Below are 18,520 nucleotides of genomic sequence, written 5' to 3'. Positions count from 1 at the left end.
TGATCCTCTCAGGAAACATTTTGCATCCAATGAGGACTGACCCTGATGCATGCACAAGCATCTCTGGTGGGGTCAACTGAGCTGATACGTTGTAAAATACTTTGCACAATGCTTGGGATATAGCATGTTCAACAAATGCTATTATTTAAGGGAGAGCCGAGAGGATACTCAGTTTTAAAATCGTGAAAGCAGGAGTATGTGTTAGTGGGAAGGAGATTTTGAGTATTCTGTGCTTGTTTGCCTTCATGACTTCTACTTATGAAAACCATGAGGACTTCCCTGATGGTACAGTGGATAAGAATCTGCCTTGCAATGCTGGGGACACAAGTCCAATCCATAGTCTGGGAATGACCCCACATGCCTTGGGGCAACTAAAGCCCATGGGCCCAACTACTGAGTCTGAGCTGAAAAGCCTGTGCTCTGCAGCAAGAGGATCCATAGCAATGAGAAACCCGAACACCGCAGAGAAGAGTAGCCTCCACTCACTGCAATTAGAGAATGCCTGTGTGCAACAATGAAGACCCAGCACAACCACAATAAATTAATTAAAAAGCAAACAATATAATAAAACTGTGATAGCAGAGCAGTTGTGGAAGCAACTAGGAAGGATATGAGTGAAAGTCATAGCCAAAGCTGGATGAATGCATTTAGAACCATGTAACCAGGGCAGCGACAAGCTGACAGCACCCGCTAGTAGAAGTCTGTTAGTCTAACTCAGGGCACTTAAAGCGGGTTGGGAACTGCCAAGCTAGAAGAAAGCAAAAGATGCAAAGTAAGAGACATGAGAAGCATCAGCTTCAGGAAAATGCCAGGTTCCTCTTGAGGCAAATTGGTTTTGCAAAGAATTCCATTTCCAGAGGAAATACAACCAAAACAAACATTCCTAAGGCCCTCAAGACTTGGTTTCATGAATCGTGCCAGCATTAGGTGATAAAAGAGCCTGACCTCTCTCCCTGGCAGCCTAACCTGGTTTCCACTGCCCACATTGTTACCATTCTTGGCCAGGGGTGCTGTTGACTTCCACTTCAGGCTAACTTCCTTCTAACTGGAATCTTCAGAGAAGTAGGAATCACTGCTGTCTGAAAGAACTGGGAGGAAGATCTACCTGCATTCTAGTCCTGGCTTTTTAAAAGCTGTGGCCTTAGTTAAGTCTGGATCTTAGACAAAGTGAATCGGGGATGGACTGAATTTTCTCTCCTGTCATTTCATGCCTGTGACATCTTTTGGTAAGGAATGAGGGTGGGAGAGATAACACATCTTTTGTGAGCCACTTGAGAACAAGGGGCTGTATCTTTGTAGCCTTAGTAGATAAATACACTGTTGGTCAGTAACCGTTTATGAGATTCATGGAGGGGAATGGCTTGGAATTCAAAAGACCCAGAGTTGAATGCAATTATTGGTGGTACCGACTTTCAGTAACTGAGCAAATCTGGTTCAGAGCATCTTATTATCTCTAGATGCAAAAAAGCTGGAGTGAGATTTACAACAACCTTACGCCTCTCCAGAATGAATGAATGGTTATGAGCAAACATATTGTGCAGGTGAAAAGAAAGCTATGTGTTTTCAATATCTTGGGTTATCCCAGTTAACTGAAATTTGCTTCCTAGGCAGATGCAGGATAAATGTATATTGCTTGCCCCAATTTCAGACAAAAGACTACCCAGAATAGGCTGTGAATCTTTCACCCGCTTCACTTTTTGATGAGATTGTGCAGAAAGCTTTAGCGTAGGACAATGATTCTCTCTGGCTAACACAGTAATCAAACAAGGCTTGCTGCTTCCCTCAGCAGAAACAAATCAATTTAAGAACCCACTTGGGAATTCACTGTTTCCTCTCTACAGACCAGGTTCAAGGCCGGTCTCATTCCAGCAGCTGAAATCAAGCAGAAATCCTTAGAGAACTGGGTCATAAAGCTACATTCATTTTCAGCTGATTAAAAAAATATAAAAGTACAACCCACATACCTAATGTGCTATTTTAAAAATGTTTCCTTTATTCCTTGGTTAGTAAAAAATTAATTCATATTATTGCTCATCATTTTTTTGAAAAAAAAAAAAAGTATATCAAAATGATTCACTTAAATATATTTAACCATTTAGAATTATAAATTAAGTCATTTCCTTCCCCCCGCTTACTCAGGATATTAGTGAGATCCCTAGGTCAGCACTCCGAAGGTCATTCTGGTTTACATATTTCCTGGGCTCTTTCTTCTGCCTAATGGATTTTTAAAAAGCAGTTTTCCCATCAAAAGAAGCTGCAAGTCCATCTCATGGGGCAAATCTCATCAGCCTGAAGATTTTAACTCCTGAGCTCTGAAACGTGCTGGGTTCAGAGATGGTCCTGCAGAGAGATGTTGCTTTGCCGCCCTCTGCAGGCTACAGTTGGTAAGCCTCAGTCAGATAGAGGAAGCCGGGATGAATCCTTAGGGATCTGAAAAGAAATGAAAGAAGTTAATGCCAAAGTAAGCCAACAGTGGGGAGGAGGAAATGGCTGTGTACATCAGTCCCCCATTCAAAAAACCATAGAATAGCAAATGAAGCAACTGATAAAGGATTAATCTCCAAAATATATAAGCAGCTCCTGCCGCTCAATTCCAGAAAAATAAATGACCCAATCAAAAAATGGGCCAAAGAACTAAACAGACATTTCTCCAAAGAAGACATAAAGATGGCTAACAAACACATGAAAAAATGCTCAACATCCCTCATAATCACAGAAATGCAAATCAAAACCACAATGAGATACCATTTCACATCAGTCAGAATGGCTGCTATCCAAAAGTCTACATGCAATAAATGCTGGAGAGGATGTGGAGAGAAAGGAACCCTCTTACACTGTTGGTGGGAATGCAAACTAGTACAGCCACTATGGAGAACAGTGTGGAGATTCCTCAAGAAACTGGAAATAGAACTGCCATATGATCCAGCAATCCCGCTGCTGGGCATACACACCGAGGAAACCAGAATTGAAAGAGACACATGTACTCCAATGTTCATCGCAGCACAGTTTATAATAGCCAGGACATGGAAGCAACCTAGATGTCCATCTGCAGACGAATGGATAAGAAAGCTTTGGTACATATACACAATGGAGTATTACTCAGCCATTAAAAAGAATGCATTTGAATCAGTTCTAATGAGGTGGATGAAACTGGAGCCTATTATACAGAGTGAAGTAAGACAGAAAGAAACGCACCAATACAGTATACTAACACATATATATGGAATTTAGAAAGATGGAAATATAACCCTGTATACGAGACAGCAAAAGAGACACAGTTGTATCAAACAGTCTTTGGGACTTTGTGGGAGAGGGTGAGGGTGGGATGATTTGACAGAATGACATTGAAACATGTATGTTGTCATATGTGAAACGAATCAGCAGTTCAGGGTCAATGCATGTTACAGGATACTCGGGGCTGGTGTGCGGGGATGACCCAGAGGGAGGATAAAGGGAGGAGGGAGGTGAGAGGGGGGTTCAGGAGGGGGAACTCATGTACACCTGGGGCGAATTCATGTCAATGTATGGCAAAACCAACCAATATAATATTGTAAAATAAAACAAAAAACCATAGAATTTAGGGCATGTCACCTCTGTAAGGTGAAAACAGGATGTAAAAAAGACACTGTACTGCTTGATTCAACTTTTGTAAGAAAAGATTTAGATTCAGTTACACCAGAATGTTAAATTTTGGTTATCTTGGTGGTGAGATTACAGGTAATTTGTATGAAAATCCTTTTTACTTATCTGTATCACCTGCACTTTCCATAATAAATATGTTTTATTCTAGTCATAAGACACTGGTTAAAAGTGATTATGGGCTTCCCCGGTGGGTCAGATGGTAAAGAATCTGCCTGCAATGTGAGATGCCTGGGCTCGATCTCTGGGTTGGGAAGATCCCTTGGAGAAGGGAATGGCTGCCCATTCTAGTATTCTTGCCTGAAGAATTCCATGGACAGAGGAGCCTGATGGGCTACAGTCCATGGGATCACAAAGAGTTGGACACAGCTGAATGACTAACACTTTCAAAAGTGATTGTGCCAAGGGGACTCCTTGGGGGCTAGCCGTGTTCTGCTCCTTGATTTTGATGCTCTACATCTTCATTAAAATAGTTTTAAAAAAGTAGCTGTAAAGAAACTCTCACACATAGCTGGTGGGGAAGCAGTCACTTGAGAAAACACTTTGATAGTTTCTTACTATCAAAGAACTAAAAACTAAACATATTCTTATCATGTGATCCAGCGATCTCATTCCTTGGTATTTGCCCAAATGAGATGAAAACTTACGTCCACAGAAAACCTCCACTTTATTCATAATTGCCAAAAAGTTGGAAGCAACCAAGATTCCTTCAGTAAATAAACAACAAATACCATGTGAGTAAACAGGGAGAAGGAATGTACGGGAATTTCCTGTACTTTCTGCTCAATTCTGCCATGAACCTCAAAAAATAAAATCTGTTTTTTAAAAAAGTGACTTTACTCCTCTGGGAATATATTAAAAACTATTGAATTGTATGCAGTAAATGAGTGAACTGTATGATATATGAATTATATCTCAAAGCTGGAAAAAAACTTTTTTTTTTAAGTGGCTGCACTCATGGGTGAATAAAGATGTAAAGCATTGACACCTGCTACAATATGGGTGAATCTTGAAAACATTATAGTAAGAGGAGAAGACAGACACAAAAGGCTACCTACTGTATGAAATGTCCAGGACAGGCAAAAACAGAAGATTAGCTGTTGTCAGAACCAGGGGGGTGGGAAATGGGGAATCATTGCTAATGGGTTTTCTTCCTGGGATGATGAGAATGTTCTAGAAGTAGTGGTGATTCATGAGTAAACTTTGTGAGTATACTAAGAACAGATTAATTATATACTTTTAAAGTATACTTTTTAAAGGATGAACTTTATGGTATGGGAATTGTATCTTAATAAATATTTTTGGTAATGGGCGAAAAAGGCAGTGGCCGATTTTGGAACATTGTCTTAAATAGCTATGTGCCTAGAATTCAAAAATCATAGTCTTTCCAACAATATCGCTTAATGTACATCAAAAAATTAAGAATGGTTTCATTTAAGAAACCATTTCACTTAAGTTTAAACCATTTTACTTAACCATTAAGAAACCATTTCACTTAAGTTTCGGTTAAGAATGGAGATACCAAGACTTCTTTGTTGGTTCAGTGGTTAAGAATCCGTCTACCAATGCAGGGAACAGGGGTTTGATCCCTGGTCCTGGAAGATTCCATGTGGTGAAGGGCAACTAAGCCCGTGCCACAACTAGTGAACCCCTTCCACCTAGAGGTAACAAGAGAACATAACACAATGAGAAGCCCCTGCACCCTATCGAAGAGTAGCCCCCATTGGCCACAACCCAGAGAAAGCCCCTGCAGCACAGCTAAAAATAAATAATAATTTAAAATGGCCATCCTTTTTTTTTGACCACACCCTTCAGCATGTGGGATCTTAGTTCCCTGACCAGGTATGGAGCCACGCCCCTTGCAATGGAAGCATGGTATTGGACTTGAGTGGGAACTGGAATCTGGTATCTAAGAAGGTTTTTTACCCTTAGCAGCAGAATTCAAGTGAAAGCCCCAGTTTCCAGCTCCAGAACATCAGGCTGTGGTCAGCATGGGTCTATTAAAGGCAGCAACTCTCCACAACGAGAATCCAGTTTCAGAGACGCCAAGTCATCGGACCGCGTGGGCCCAATGTTCAGTATTGCGATGGGCAGCTTCTTCTCCCGGGCAGTGAGGATGAACCTGTAACCCGAGTACACCTGTCGGGGCAGAAGAGACAGGTAAGACCTCTCTAGATGCAGAAAGAGCTAGACCAAATAGGGAGGCTCTCCAGGGCTCCCCAAGTGGCTCAGTGGTAAAGAATCTGCCTGCCAATTCAGGAGACATGGGTTTGATCCCCAGGAAAAGGAAATGGCAACCGATTCCAATATATTTGCTTGGGAAATGCCAGGCACAGAGGAGCCTGGCGGGCTACAGTCCATGGGGTCAGAAAGAATCAGACACGACTTAGTGATTAAACCACCACCACCGCCGCCACCACCAGGGCCTCCCAGCCTGCAGTTGGTTACCAGGAACAACAAGTCAGTTACCTGCAAGGAAGATCCCACCACCAGGAGGGAGTCGGCTTCTTTCACCCTCCTGTGCACAAAATCAACCTTGTCGGGCTTCACCGTGTCCCCGAAGAAGACGACGTCTGGTTTCAGGGGGCCCCCACATCGACAGCAGGACGGGACCTGGAAGCTCTGTACCTCCTCCTCAGTGAGAAAGACATCGCCGTCGGGAGCCAGGCCGTGGGCCTCGGCACTCCAGGTGGGGTTCAGGACTTGGAACCGCTCCTGCAGCGCCCCACGGGGAGTCTGCTCCCCACAATCCAAGCAGAGGACCCTGAAACCACAGAGGAGGCTGACTGTCCTGGGGGAGGCACAAGCTGCCAGAGACCTTTCATCCCAGCCATCTCCAGCTCCTCCATCACGATGGCTTTCTCTCCCCGACACCCCCCGTTTCCCCCCATTTTATTAAAGCCTTGTCATGGAATAGCTACCACCTTCCTTCCAGTGCCTGCCAGCCTTCTAGAACAACATGCATTTGTTTCCTCACCACCCACTCCCTGCTTAAACCTGCTGCAGCTCACTTTTATCCTTAACGTGACTGCAAAACCTTTACCAGATAATTTCCTTAGTCCTGAAACCAGGATTTTCCAGCCCCCTCCATCTTCTGCTCTAATCATTTGCTGTAATTATCGCTGCCCATAAAAACACTTTCCCAGGAGTTCCCTGGTTGCCTAGTGGTTAGGATTCCAGGCTTTCACTGCCAGGTCCCAGATTTGTTTTAAAATATTTAAGAAGATGGGACTTCCCTGGCAATCCAATGGTTAAGACCCCCTGCTCCCAATGCAAGGGGCACAGGTTTGATCCCTGGTTGGGGAGTTAAGATCCTGCAAGCCACATAGAGAGGCCAAAGGGGGAAAAAATTTAAGAAGAGATGGAGAGAAAGGATAGAGTAGACGATAAAACTCTTTGAATCTGGGTGATGGTACGTGGGAGTCCATTATACGACTCTACTTATGTGGATTTTTAAAAGTTTCATCACAGAAAAAAGCTTAATGAACCCATAGCCATCCCCAGCTCATTCCCTGACACCACCTTAGTCTGAGTCCTTCTGGCTGACCTCCCTGAGCCACTCTTCCTAATCCTGTCCAGCTTTCCTCAAATGCTATTTTTATCATATTGCGTTCTTGCTCAGAAACCACAAACAGCCCCCTTTGGTCTCTCACAACAGACCCAAATCAGCACTGCATGATTTTCACATGCATCCAGGATTTGGGTCTAGCCTTCCCAGACAAGCTGATTTCATACTAGTCTCCAGGGAGACCAGTCCACACGCCACAAAAGTTCCCTTCATATGGAAAGCCCTCTTTCCCCTCCTTTGTCAAGTCAAACCTGAGCTATTCTCCAGCTCCACCTCACCTATAAAAGCTTTCTTGATTACTCCAGTCTCCACTGTTTCTCTGAACCCGTAAAACATGTCTATCAAGGACCACATAAAATATCAGTCATGAGTGGAGTTGTTTGTCATTAAACCTGGTATTTTCGGGTCCCCCCCAACAAACAGATTACCAAATTCTCACACATTATATTTTGGTATTATTGTTATATATATATATATAATGCATTATATATATATATAAGGCAGACCACATTTTATATTTTGGGTTTGACCCCTCCACACCAGTAAGGAGCACACCAGTACACACCACATGTTGCAGGCACCCAATAAAGAGTTTACGAATGGTGGACTGATTTCAGTTCGCAGAGAACAGTTTCCCAGGCTTAAAGATAAGGAAATGGGCTCCAATTAGCTACAAGTTACAACCAGGGCTACATGTGTTCATTTCGTCAGTCTTTATTGTGTCGGCTATCCTGTGATCTATGTGTCTAGGCAATGGGGACCCAGCCATTTGTAGCACATGCTGTTGGTGGTCTGCTCACAGTTCCCTGGGAACACTCAGAGGCCACCTGCATACAGATCTCTTATAAATGGCTTCCTAATTGTCTGGCCATAGGAGCTTTCCTGCAGGAGCAGAGTCAGGGTTAGGGAGTTAATTCTCCCAGAGTCCCCCTCCACCAATGAAGGACCAGAGATGATGGATAAACGCCCCAGGTCCCTTGATTTTCAGTGAGATGATTCTGAAACTGCTGTACAGTCAGAGGGCCCCTGACAGGCTTGAGCCCCAGCTGCCCCAAGTAGTAACCCATTCATTAGCATAACCTTTCCCTAGCTCTCCTATCTTCCCTGTTTCACGTGCCATTCCCTCACTGAATTTGCTAGGATCAACTCCAGAGTAAACAGCTTCCTCCTGAATCATCACCTCATGGTCTAGGGAAGACAGCAGTGATCAGTACGGCCAGGGTCCCTGCTCTGATGGAGCACACGTTTCTACATTCACTGTTTTAGGTTTTCCCGTACCTGTGCATGCATCCGTGTAGTTCTGTTAGGCGCTGACTCCCTGCCTTGGTATGCAAGGCATCCACGTTTTGGGTCACCAACCAGTGCAGCTTTCCGAGTCTCTCCCAGTTGCTCAGAGCCCAGTGTGCAGGGTTAGGCTGGTGGGAGGAGAACCGAGGCCAACCCACAAAGTTTCTAGCCCAGTACCGCTGGCGGACAGGAGCGCTCCGTACAAAATCCCCATGTTGGATAGGCCTCCGGTCTGTGCGGGCATAAAGTCCCACCTTTTCTGACCTGTAGTCTGGGATCCCTGACTCGGTGGAGATTCCTGCCCCGGTTATTACTAGGAGCCTCTTGGAAAGGGTGATGAAGCGTTGTAACTCTTTGACCTTCTCAGGGTCCAGAGGAGGACTTGGTGGCACGAATAACCCAGTGGATCTGAGTGAGCACTGCTGGCTGAAGTTTGCCCTCCAGCGGACTTTTGCTGTCCTTTTGAAAGTTAACCAAAAGCTCATCCTCATGCTAGAGAGAAAAAAAGCATCACAGGAGAAACTGGTTTTTGTTTTTTTTTTAATTACTTGTTTTTTTATCTTTTTTTTTTTTTTGCCACACGGTGAATCCCATAGGATGCAGGGACCTTCCCTGAGACCAGGGATTGAACTGGTGCCCCTGCACTGGAAGCTCAGAGTCTTAACCACTAGACCACCAGGGAAGTTCAGAAACCGGGTTTTAAAAATCAAGATGAACAAAAGAAGGGGGATGAGGCAAGATGGGAGAGGGGATTAAGAGGTACGAACTATTGATCTATAAAATAAATAAGCTATAAGGGTATGTAGTACAACACAAATATAGCCAATATTTTGTAATAACTATAAATAGAATATAACCTTTAAACATTATGAATCACTATGTTGTACACCTGAAACTTTCAACTAAATGTAAAAAAACAAGGTTTTCCTAAATACTTATTTGCTAGCACCAGGCCTTAGTTGCAGCACGTGGGATCACTCAGTTGTGGCGTGTGGGATCTAGTTCCCTGACTAGGACTCGAACCTGAGCCCCCTGCATTGGGAACATGGAGTTTTAGCCACTAGACCACCAGGGAAGTCCCTAAAATTTTTAATTTAATTAAAAAACACAAAACAGATGAGCGAATAATCAGTAGGTGGAGTATATAAATAGCACAAGATTAACCAAGAGCTGTTCATTGTTGAAGATCTGTGATAGATCCAAGGATGGGGGTTCATTACATTACCTCTCTCCACAATAACAAATAAATTTTTTAACACTAATTTCTTAGAGGAATGTTTGGATTGCAGATGCCCTAGTGTGCCCTGGACAGTGGAAGTACAGAAATGCCAAAAGTCATGAAAATGCCAAGAGCCAAGTAAAAATGTTTATACCCATATTTTATAAGCTCAAGAGATAATGATCAGAAAAATCAGAAAGGACTTCCTTGGTGGTCCAGTAGTTAAGACTCCCCATTTCCAATGTAGGGAAACTTCAACAACTACTTCCCGTTAAACTGCAACATTCTGAGCCCACATGCTCTGGAGCTCAAAGGTTGCACGGCAAGGAAGATCACATGTGACACAACTAAGACCCAACACAGCCAAATAAATAATTTTTTTTAATGAGAAGAAAGAAGAATGGAGAAGTTTGAAGAGAAGCTAAAATACAGAATATTTTGCCTTCAGTTCAGTTCAGTCGCTCAGTCGTGTCCGATCCTTTGTGACCCCATGAATCACAGCACGCCAGGCCTCCCTGTCCATCACCAACTCCCGGAGTTCACTCAGACTCATGTCCATTGAGTCGGTGATGCCATCCAGCCATCTCATTCTCTGTCATCCCCTTCTCCTCCTGCCCCAATCCCTCCCAGCATCAGAGTCTTTTCCAGTGAGTCAACTTGTCGCATGAGGTGGCCAAAGTATTGGAGTTTCAGCTTTAGCATATTTTGCCTTAATGGTAGACAAAATTCCAATATCTGGATGATATTAGCAATTATATAGTATTTGGAGAAAACATATTTGAAACAAATAGACATAGTGAACAAGGGCAGGTAACTTAAAATGTATGGATACCTCCCTCATGTTGCCCTTGACCTAGACAAAGATGACAGCAAGAACACATGATAATCAACAGTACAGTAGTAAACAAGGGCTAAGCTTAGCCTCGGGCTTCCCTGGTGGCTCAGAGGTTAAAGCATCTGCCTCCAATGCGGGAGACCCGGGTTCGATCCCTGGGTCGGGAAGATCCCCTGGAGAAGGAAACGGTAACCCACTCCAGTATTCTTGCCTGGAGAATCCCATGGATGGAGAAGCCCGGTAGGCTACAGTCCACGGGGTCGCAAAGAGTCGGACACGACTGAGCGATGGAACGGAACGGAACGGAAGCTTAGCCTCAACTTACATAGACAAACCTTAACTCTAGGCAAGACACTAAAAGAAAAACTTGGGTAACATCCTTATTTAGTGCCCTTCTCCAGGGGTTCTTCCTGATCCAGGGAAGCCCAAACCCAGGTGGCATTAGTGGTAAAGAACCCGCCTGCCCATACAGGAGACCCAAGAGACACAGGTTCAATCCCTGGGTCTGGAAGATGTCCTGGGAAAGGAAATGGCAACCCACTAAAGTATTCTTGGCTGGGAAATCCCATTGTCAGAGGAGCCTAGAGGGCTACAGTCCAGGGGGCCACAAAGAGTCGGACATGACTGAGTGACTAAACAACAACAATTTGTTCACAAAATAAAACGTATAGTTTTATTTCATGATAGCTCAAGCCTATCTTGTCTTCCTGGTCTCCTAAGACACTATTTCATGATAGCCCAAGCCTATCTTGTCTTCCTGTTCTCCTAAGAGCCATAGCTATCCTATGCTCTGACCATCAGATGGGAATTAATTATGACTGGCAAATCTGCCAAGGCTTTCTGCATCCAAGGGAAACTGTATATTTTGGTTTCCTAAAAAAAAAAAAGAAAAAAAAAGAGGAGGGGGCCTCTAAAAAATAAAATCTATTTTAAAAAGGAGGGAGGTAAAATGATAAAGCAGAATTCTAACATAATATAAAGAACTATTCTGTCTCTCCCAGTAACACCTGGCTGGTCAGAACTGAATTTCTTATAAACTTCAAAAAGTGAGTGGTTGGGACTTCCCTGGTCTAGTGGTTAAAAACCTGCCTTCCAGCGCAGGTGATGTGGGTTTGATCCCTGGTCCGGGAACTAAAGTAGTATTCCCTGGGTTCAATCCCTGGGTCCGGAAGATCCCCTAGGGAAAGAAATGGCAACCCACTCCAGTATTCTTCCCTGGGAAATCCCCTGGACAGAGGAACCTGGTGGGCTACAGCGCATGGGGTCACAAAAAGTTGGACACGACTGAGCGACTAACACTTTCAACACTTTCTGGGAACTGAGATCCTGCGTGCCACATCGAAGACCCGACACAGACAAAAATAAAAAGTACTTAAGTCCTTTAATAGCTCATTGTTAACTTATCTATGACTCCATCTAAAGATGTCTCTATCAGAGGAACACATTTATATTTTTAGTTAAAACCATCCCTCAGGGGACTGTGTGTCCCAAAAACCTACTTCCCACTTTATAAATTAAAATTATCTTATTTCTTCATAAACTAAAGAGACATATTTGAGTTCCAGTTTAGTTGATGAAACTGTTGCTCAGACTTTTCAGGATTTTATTAATGTAGTTAAGCACTTGCCTACCTTTTATTCTATTTCCCCCATATTCTATTAGTTTACCCTCAATTGCAAATACAAATGCTTGGACATAGTGAAGAGTCGTGAGACATGACAAGACAGTCTTCCTCAGCTTTTCTAACTGTAAAAACACAAGGCCTTGACATAGACTTTGATAAAATGTAGACATTCTCCAGTGACACTCACCCCATACGTAAACATTATTTTATACTGAATTTTCCAGATCTGGGATCAGGACCCTGACTTTCCAAAGCAACACATGAACAGTTAGACAAATACAGGATCCCGATTCCTGAAACCAAAGGGCTCGGGAAACCCCGTTAAAAACATGCTCTACTGGAACAACTGCTCTCTCCCAGGTCCCACCAAAGGGCAAAGAAGAAAAATGGAATCCACAATTTCTAGAAACCTGAAGCCCGCACAGAACACACTTACCTTCCACAGCTTAAGGGACACTTTACGCCCAACAGGGACAGACCGGCTATATTAGCATTTTGGGAAATGTAGTTCATGAAGCCAAAATGATGCAAGAAAAACTACAAATCCCACAGTCCTTTGGGCTTCACAGTTGTGGGACCCAGATTGTCCAGTAAGGCCCCCTGTTGGCCGTCTCTGGTCAGAGGTTTCAAACCCAGGCATGTGATGTGCAGATGTCTCCTAAGCCATTGTGTTTTTGAGAGAGAAGCAATTAGTTTAGACGCCAGTGTCCTGAGTGCAAAATAGTACATCCAAGGACTTCCCTGATAGTCCAGTGGCTGAGACTCAGCGCTCCCAAAGCAGGGTGCCCAGTCGATCCATGGTCAGGGAACTAGATCATGCATGCCTCTCTCGTGCCACAGCGAAGAACCAGCACAGCCAGATAAATAAATATTTTTTTTAATAGTCTATCCTGTCAATTACAAATTGGCACTTGCAAATTTGTAATTGCAAAGAGCAGTTGCCGGTGACTGAACAAAAACAAGGAGATTGAACCCTGTGCTGCTGCAGCTGTTGACCTTCAACACTCCCTGAGGGAGTTCAGGGTGGAGTGAGGCACTCTGTGCTCCAGGGAATCTGGTGGGACAGGTCTTTAGATAGTTAGATATTTTCAGGAACTGATCCCAATTTTTGCCATCTCTTCCTATCTAGAAAATCCCTTCATGGTGACATCACTAACAGAACACCTTTTGTAAAGTAAGCGCTTGATTGCATTAAGCGCCCCTTTCACCAGAATCTTATATATTGACCTCGCCTCACTACCTCTCTGGAGCAGTCTCTCAGAGCTACCTGAGGTGCTGTCTGCCAGGCTGCAGTCCTCATTTTACCCCAAATAAAACTTAACTCGAAACTCTCACGTTGTGCATCTTTTTTAGTTGACAATCCAAATGGGAATTCACTCTCTCATTAGAAGCTTCAGTGATGGATCTAGATTTGACTCATCCTCAACTTCAGTGTTTACGATCCCTCCCACGCATCAAAACAGAATCAGGTTCCCACCATGCAGTGAGTTGTGAAGAAATTCATTCAAAAATGTCTAGAAAACTGATTACAGTTGAAAGGAACAATTAAACTGAAATATAATATACAGGGACTAATATGATTACACATGTGGCTTCTCCAATTTTATTTCTCATCTTATGTTTTTATTAAATTAACCAACACAATGCCTGAGTCTTACTTTCAAAAATTCTGATTTAACGGTCTGGGGAGACACTTGGGCACCCAGTCATTTTACAAAATTCACAGTTGTTTCTAATATGCAGCCAGTGAGAACCACTGATCTGTAGCATTGCCTGAATAAGACATCAATTTGTGCTTTCAGTTCAGTTCAGTTCAGTCGCTCAGTCGTGTCTGACTCTTTGCGACCCCATGAATCACAGCATGCCAGGCCTCCCTGTCCATCACCAACTCCCGGAGTTCACTCAAACTCATGTCCATCGAGTCGGTGATGCCATCCAGCCATCTCATTCTCTGTCGTCCCCTTCTCTTCCCACCCCCAATCTTTCCCAGCATCAGAGTCTTTTCCAGTGAGTCAACTCTTCGCATGAGGTGGCCAAAGTATTGGAGTTTCAGCTTTAGCATCAGTCCTTCCAATGAACACCCAGGACTGATCTCCTTTAGAATGGACTGGTTGGATCTCCTTGCAGTCCAAGGGACTCTTCTCAAGAGTCTTCTCCAACACCACAGTTCAAAAGCATCAATTCTTTGGCGATCAGCTTTCTTCACAGTCCAACTCTCACATCCATAGTGCTTTAGAATACATCAAAACAGCTAGCACTGACCTTGAAGACCACTCTAAGGAACCACTTCCCCCATTTTAAAATGAAGTGAGGGAAATTCTCTGATTGTCCAGTGGTCAGGACTCAGACTTTTCACTGCTGATGGTGCATGTTCAATCCCTGGTCAGGGAACTAAGATTCCTCAAGCCACAGGACACCACCAAATGAAACAACAACAACAGCAAAAAACTGAGGCCCAGAGAAGTAGTATGAAAGCTGGAGTCAGAGTTTACTCTCATTGAATGCATAGAGGTAAATATTGGTAAAGTAAGTTCTGTAGTTTTGAAGCAGGAGGTAGATGCCCCCCACTCACCCACAAGGAAAGCAATTTGAGTTTATTTCCTGTAGACAGAAACTCGAAAATATCAATAGCAGTAAAACCAAGAGAAGAGGCTGGCCCCTGCAGATAAAAATAAGAGACCACATATTCCTTATCCTTCAAGTCAAGGAAACCTTGACTTCCAGACCAGAAAACTCTTTGGCGGTCAAAAGAGGAATGATGCTAAATTTACCCATAAGCTTTTTTGGTGAAATCCATCCTGACAGAGATTCATGCGCACACATTAGGAAGATACTGAGAGGCACCGAATAGGGACTCAGAACCAGGCAAATTGAAATGAATGGCCAAAGGAAACCCAGAAGGAATGCCCCGTATAAGTGATTCAAACTACCCAGAGGTTGCGACTCTGAGTCTGCCTGTGTGTCTATCTAGACGTACTGTACTCTTTTTCCTCCTAACAAACATTTTACCTGTCTCACTACTTTTTGTCTTTGTGGGAATTTTTTTTTGCAAAGCCAGGGCCTTGTCACTCATCACTGATCTAATAATTAGGATTCAGCTCTCTCTCTGCAAGACCCGACCTCAATCTCAGTCTGAGAACCAAAACCCTGCTTTAAGCCACTGCAGGCCGAGGCTACTAGAGTTCACTTTGGGAGCAGTACCTCCAGTCACACCTCAAATAGGTCCCTGGGCTGGGAGAATCACCGGACATGAATATTTTGTGCCTTAGTTAACCTGACCACCCTGACTGAAAGTGAGTGAAAGTCGTTCACTCATGTCCAACCCTGCCACCCCATGAATATACAGTCCACGGAATTCTTCAGGCCAGAATACTGGAGTGGGAAGCTGTTCCCTTCTCCAAGGGATCTTCCCAACCCAGATATAGAACCCAGGTTTCCCTCACTGCAGGTAGATTCTTTACCAGCTGAGACACAGGGAAGCCACAGGGAACCCTGGCTGAAAAGAAAAAGGATCAAAATATAGACTGGAAACTAAGGCAAAAAATTATAATCCAGAATATTTTCTTCACAAATGAGTATTTGATCAAAACCTATAGAAATGTCAAAACATGACATTATCCCCATCTCAGGCCAATATTATCATGGAAAACTTCAGATCCACATTATTGCCCCAATTCTCCAAGGGGAATAAGCATCCTTAAGAGACTGGCCAGGAACACAAGATTATTGTGCCTTGAGGTCCCAAATAATCTCATGTTCTGGGGAGAAGTTAGCTGAGTTTTCCGCTGGGAAGTCATCCGTGGAGGATGAAATCATCCAAGACAGCTGGTGAAATACAATTTCCATTGGTAGCTACTGAAAGGGTGTAATGAGCCACCCAATCGAGACATTCTCTAGGGCTGAGAAGTTCCTTGGATGATGCTAGTCTTTTCATTTCTCACAAATCCACTGCACCAGGCATTAATGACAAAGTCCTCTAAGTTAATCACACTGTTAGTCTTTTCTTTTTCTCTCTGCTGTTTTTTCCTACCCTGGCTGTGGGAAAAAAAAAAAAGCTAACTAGACATCAGCATCAAACAGGCCTTTTTTAGAAAAAATTTTGGCTGCAGTGGGTCTCTGTTGCTGTGCTCTGGCTTTCTCTAGTTGCAGAGACTGGGGGCTACCCTGTAGTTGAGGTGCACAGGCTTCTGACTGCCATCGTTTCCCTTGTTGAGGAGCTGGGGATCTACAGCGTGGGCTCAGTAGTGTCGCACGGGTTTAGTTACCCTGCAGCATGTGGGATCTTCCCCAACCAGGGATGAAACATGTGTCCCCTACATTGGTAGGCACATTCTTAACCACTGGACCACCAGGAAAATCCCCAAACAGGCTTTTTTATGTCCTTTTTACATCTAGTTGATGACTACATAAATATTCAGTAAGCAATACATTGAACATTTTGTGTTTGAAATTTTTCATAACGAAATGTTGGGGGAAATACAATTTTCTCAGAGACTACTGTTTTCATCTTAGTGAGCAGCAAAAACCAAAAGTCTTTTGGAAAATATAGTTCAGAGCTGAAACAAGTCCAGATAAAGGTTTCTAGGAGCCTTCCACTCGCCAAGGCAATGCGAGTGACAGTTACTTCAAACTCACAAACGGTGGGCATTTCTGTGGAAATAACTTCTCTCCGCCGAATTAATATGTTCTGTCCAGAGAAAACCTTTTCAGGTTAAATATTAATTTACCATATGATTCAGAAATTCCACTTCTAGATATATACACAAAAGAATTGAAATAAAAATTTAAACTGATTCTTGAATGCCAGTGTTCATAGAGACATTATTCACAATGGGAGGAAGAAACCTCTTGTCAAAGAATAAATGGATAACAAAATTCCATACAGTAGAATATCAGCCATAGAAAGGAAAGAAATTCTGAAATATACTACAACATGGATGAACCTTAAAAACATGCTCTGAGATAAGGTAGATACAAAAGGTCAAATAATTGTGTGACTCCCTTATATTAAGTACTTGTGGTGGTTTTGTCGCTAAGTTGTGTCCTACCCTTGCGACCCCATGGACTGTAGCCTGCCAGGCTCCTCTGTCCATGAGATTCTTGAGTTTCTAAATTCATAGAAAGTGGAATAGGGGTTGCCAGGGGTTGTGGGGAGAGGAATGGGGAGTTAGTGTTTAATGGGAACAGTTTGGGATGATGAAAAAGTTCTGGAGGTGTGCAGTGGTGATGGTTGCTACCGAACTGGACACTTAAAAATGGTTCAAATGGCAAATTTTATGTTATGGACACTTTGCTACAATTAAAAACAACAACAATAATAATGATAACCAACACTTTTTCAGAGGATAGTCACACCGTGAATCAGAAGTCAAGTGAACAGCACTCTTAACACAGCACATTTCTTTTCCTCCCCAATTCGTAGTCTTGAGTTAAGTTTATTAGCATGTTCCCTCCCACAATGCTTTGCTTCATTCTCCACTAAATACTAAGCGAAATCAAGCAATTGAATCAGCTTACATCTTTCCGAGAGCTCTTCATATGGTAGTCTAACTTTTATTCATTCAATAATTAAGGGTTTTGCCTTGAGACACCAACTCACCTTTCTGAAATAGGAACCTTGCTTATTGGGAACGATGAGCAGGGGCGGTATTCGTTAGCTTTGCGCAGTGGCAGTATCGTAGCCAATGAGGTTTATCCGAGGCGCGATTATTGCTAATTGAAAACTTTTCCCAATACCCCGCCGTGACGACTTGAAATATAGTCGGCATTGGCAATTTTTGACAGTCTCTACGGAGACTGAATAAAATGGTTTTAAAAAGAAGTTCTACTTTATATTTGAGTATTAACTCAGTAGAAGCATTTTATGGGAGTTAGGTGCTGTTTTTGTTTACCGTGGACGTTTATCTGCTGTGTTTCGCACTTTAATTTTTTGACATATTTTAAGTAGTTGGCGGACTGAATGTTGCCTGATCAAGCGTGGCCAGGAAAGCCCAGTTTTCTATTCGTGTCGCGTATCATTTATCTTTGTAATACTAACAACTGAAGTTCCAAATTCCGCTTTTGAAAATACCTTTTTCTGGCCTTCGCCCCCTCACCTCCAGTTCTCGGTTCGTCTTCGGTTTGTCCTCGCTTTTCCGGTCCTCCTGATGCTCCGTTTCCTCCTTGAGCACAAGTCTTAACCCGATTTGTGTCTGTGACGTCATTCTAATTTGCATAACATTCCCCAGCATCCCCAGCGAAAGCGCTCTTATTTCCAAAATGATAGTGTTCGACAAGAGACGGCCTCAACCACAAGAAGCCCCCCGCGCAGATGGGCCTTAAATGTAACTGTCTGCAGGGGAACAGAGC

General features: G+C 43.3%; 1 protein-coding gene and 1 non-coding gene across 3 annotated transcripts; one reads left to right on the top strand and one right to left on the bottom strand.

The window, feature by feature from the left end:
- Positions 1 to 1,836: 1,836 nt before the first annotated feature.
- Positions 1,837 to 18,312, bottom strand: SIRT4 (sirtuin 4). 2 transcript variants are annotated; one of them, XM_055405326.2, is made up of 5 exons: positions 18,268 to 18,312; positions 8,486 to 8,986; positions 6,109 to 6,403; positions 5,566 to 5,778; positions 1,837 to 2,430 (listed from the first exon to the last, which is right to left on the bottom strand). In XM_055405326.2, exons 2-4 carry the CDS (start codon positions 8,983 to 8,985, stop codon positions 5,626 to 5,628), a joined length of 948 nt encoding a protein of 315 aa, XP_055261301.1. In that variant the 5' UTR covers position 8,986; positions 18,268 to 18,312; the 3' UTR covers positions 1,837 to 2,430; positions 5,566 to 5,625. The 2 variants fall into 2 exon arrangements, with proteins under 2 accessions (XP_055261301.1, XP_055261300.1); XM_055405325.2 differs by lacking the exon at positions 18,268 to 18,312 and adding an exon at positions 12,609 to 18,234 and having other exon boundaries at positions 1,838 to 2,430.
- On the top strand, positions 17,828 to 17,968 carry LOC129542924 (U4 spliceosomal RNA). The gene has a single exon (XR_008683182.1). It is a non-coding gene; the product is annotated as a U4 spliceosomal RNA (small nuclear RNA).
- Positions 18,313 to 18,520: the final 208 nt, after the last annotated feature.

This window comes from Moschus berezovskii, chromosome 19 (genome assembly GCF_049115385.1).
Source record: "Moschus berezovskii isolate FMDL1 chromosome 19, NW_MosBer_1.0, whole genome shotgun sequence".
Lineage (NCBI taxonomy): Eukaryota > Metazoa > Chordata > Mammalia > Artiodactyla > Moschidae > Moschus > Moschus berezovskii.
The sequence above is the reverse complement of the archived record's forward strand: the minus strand, read 5'-3'. Positions and strand labels throughout refer to the sequence as shown.

What these genes read in the sequence shown, in the direction of transcription:
- SIRT4 (XM_055405325.2), bottom strand. Translation starts at nt 12,685, where the DNA reads ATGAACTACATTTCCCAAAATGCTAATATAGCCGGTCTGTCCCTGTTG. An exon ending in CTACACGGATGCATGCACAG is followed by an intron (nt 6,404 to 8,485) that starts GTACGGGAAAAC and finishes CTGTGGTTTCAG; the next exon opens with GGTCCTCTGCTTGGATTGTG. An exon ending in TGGTGGGATCTTCCTTGCAG is followed by an intron (nt 5,779 to 6,108) that starts GTAACTGACTTG and finishes CTGCCCCGACAG; the next exon opens with GTGTACTCGGGTTACAGGTT.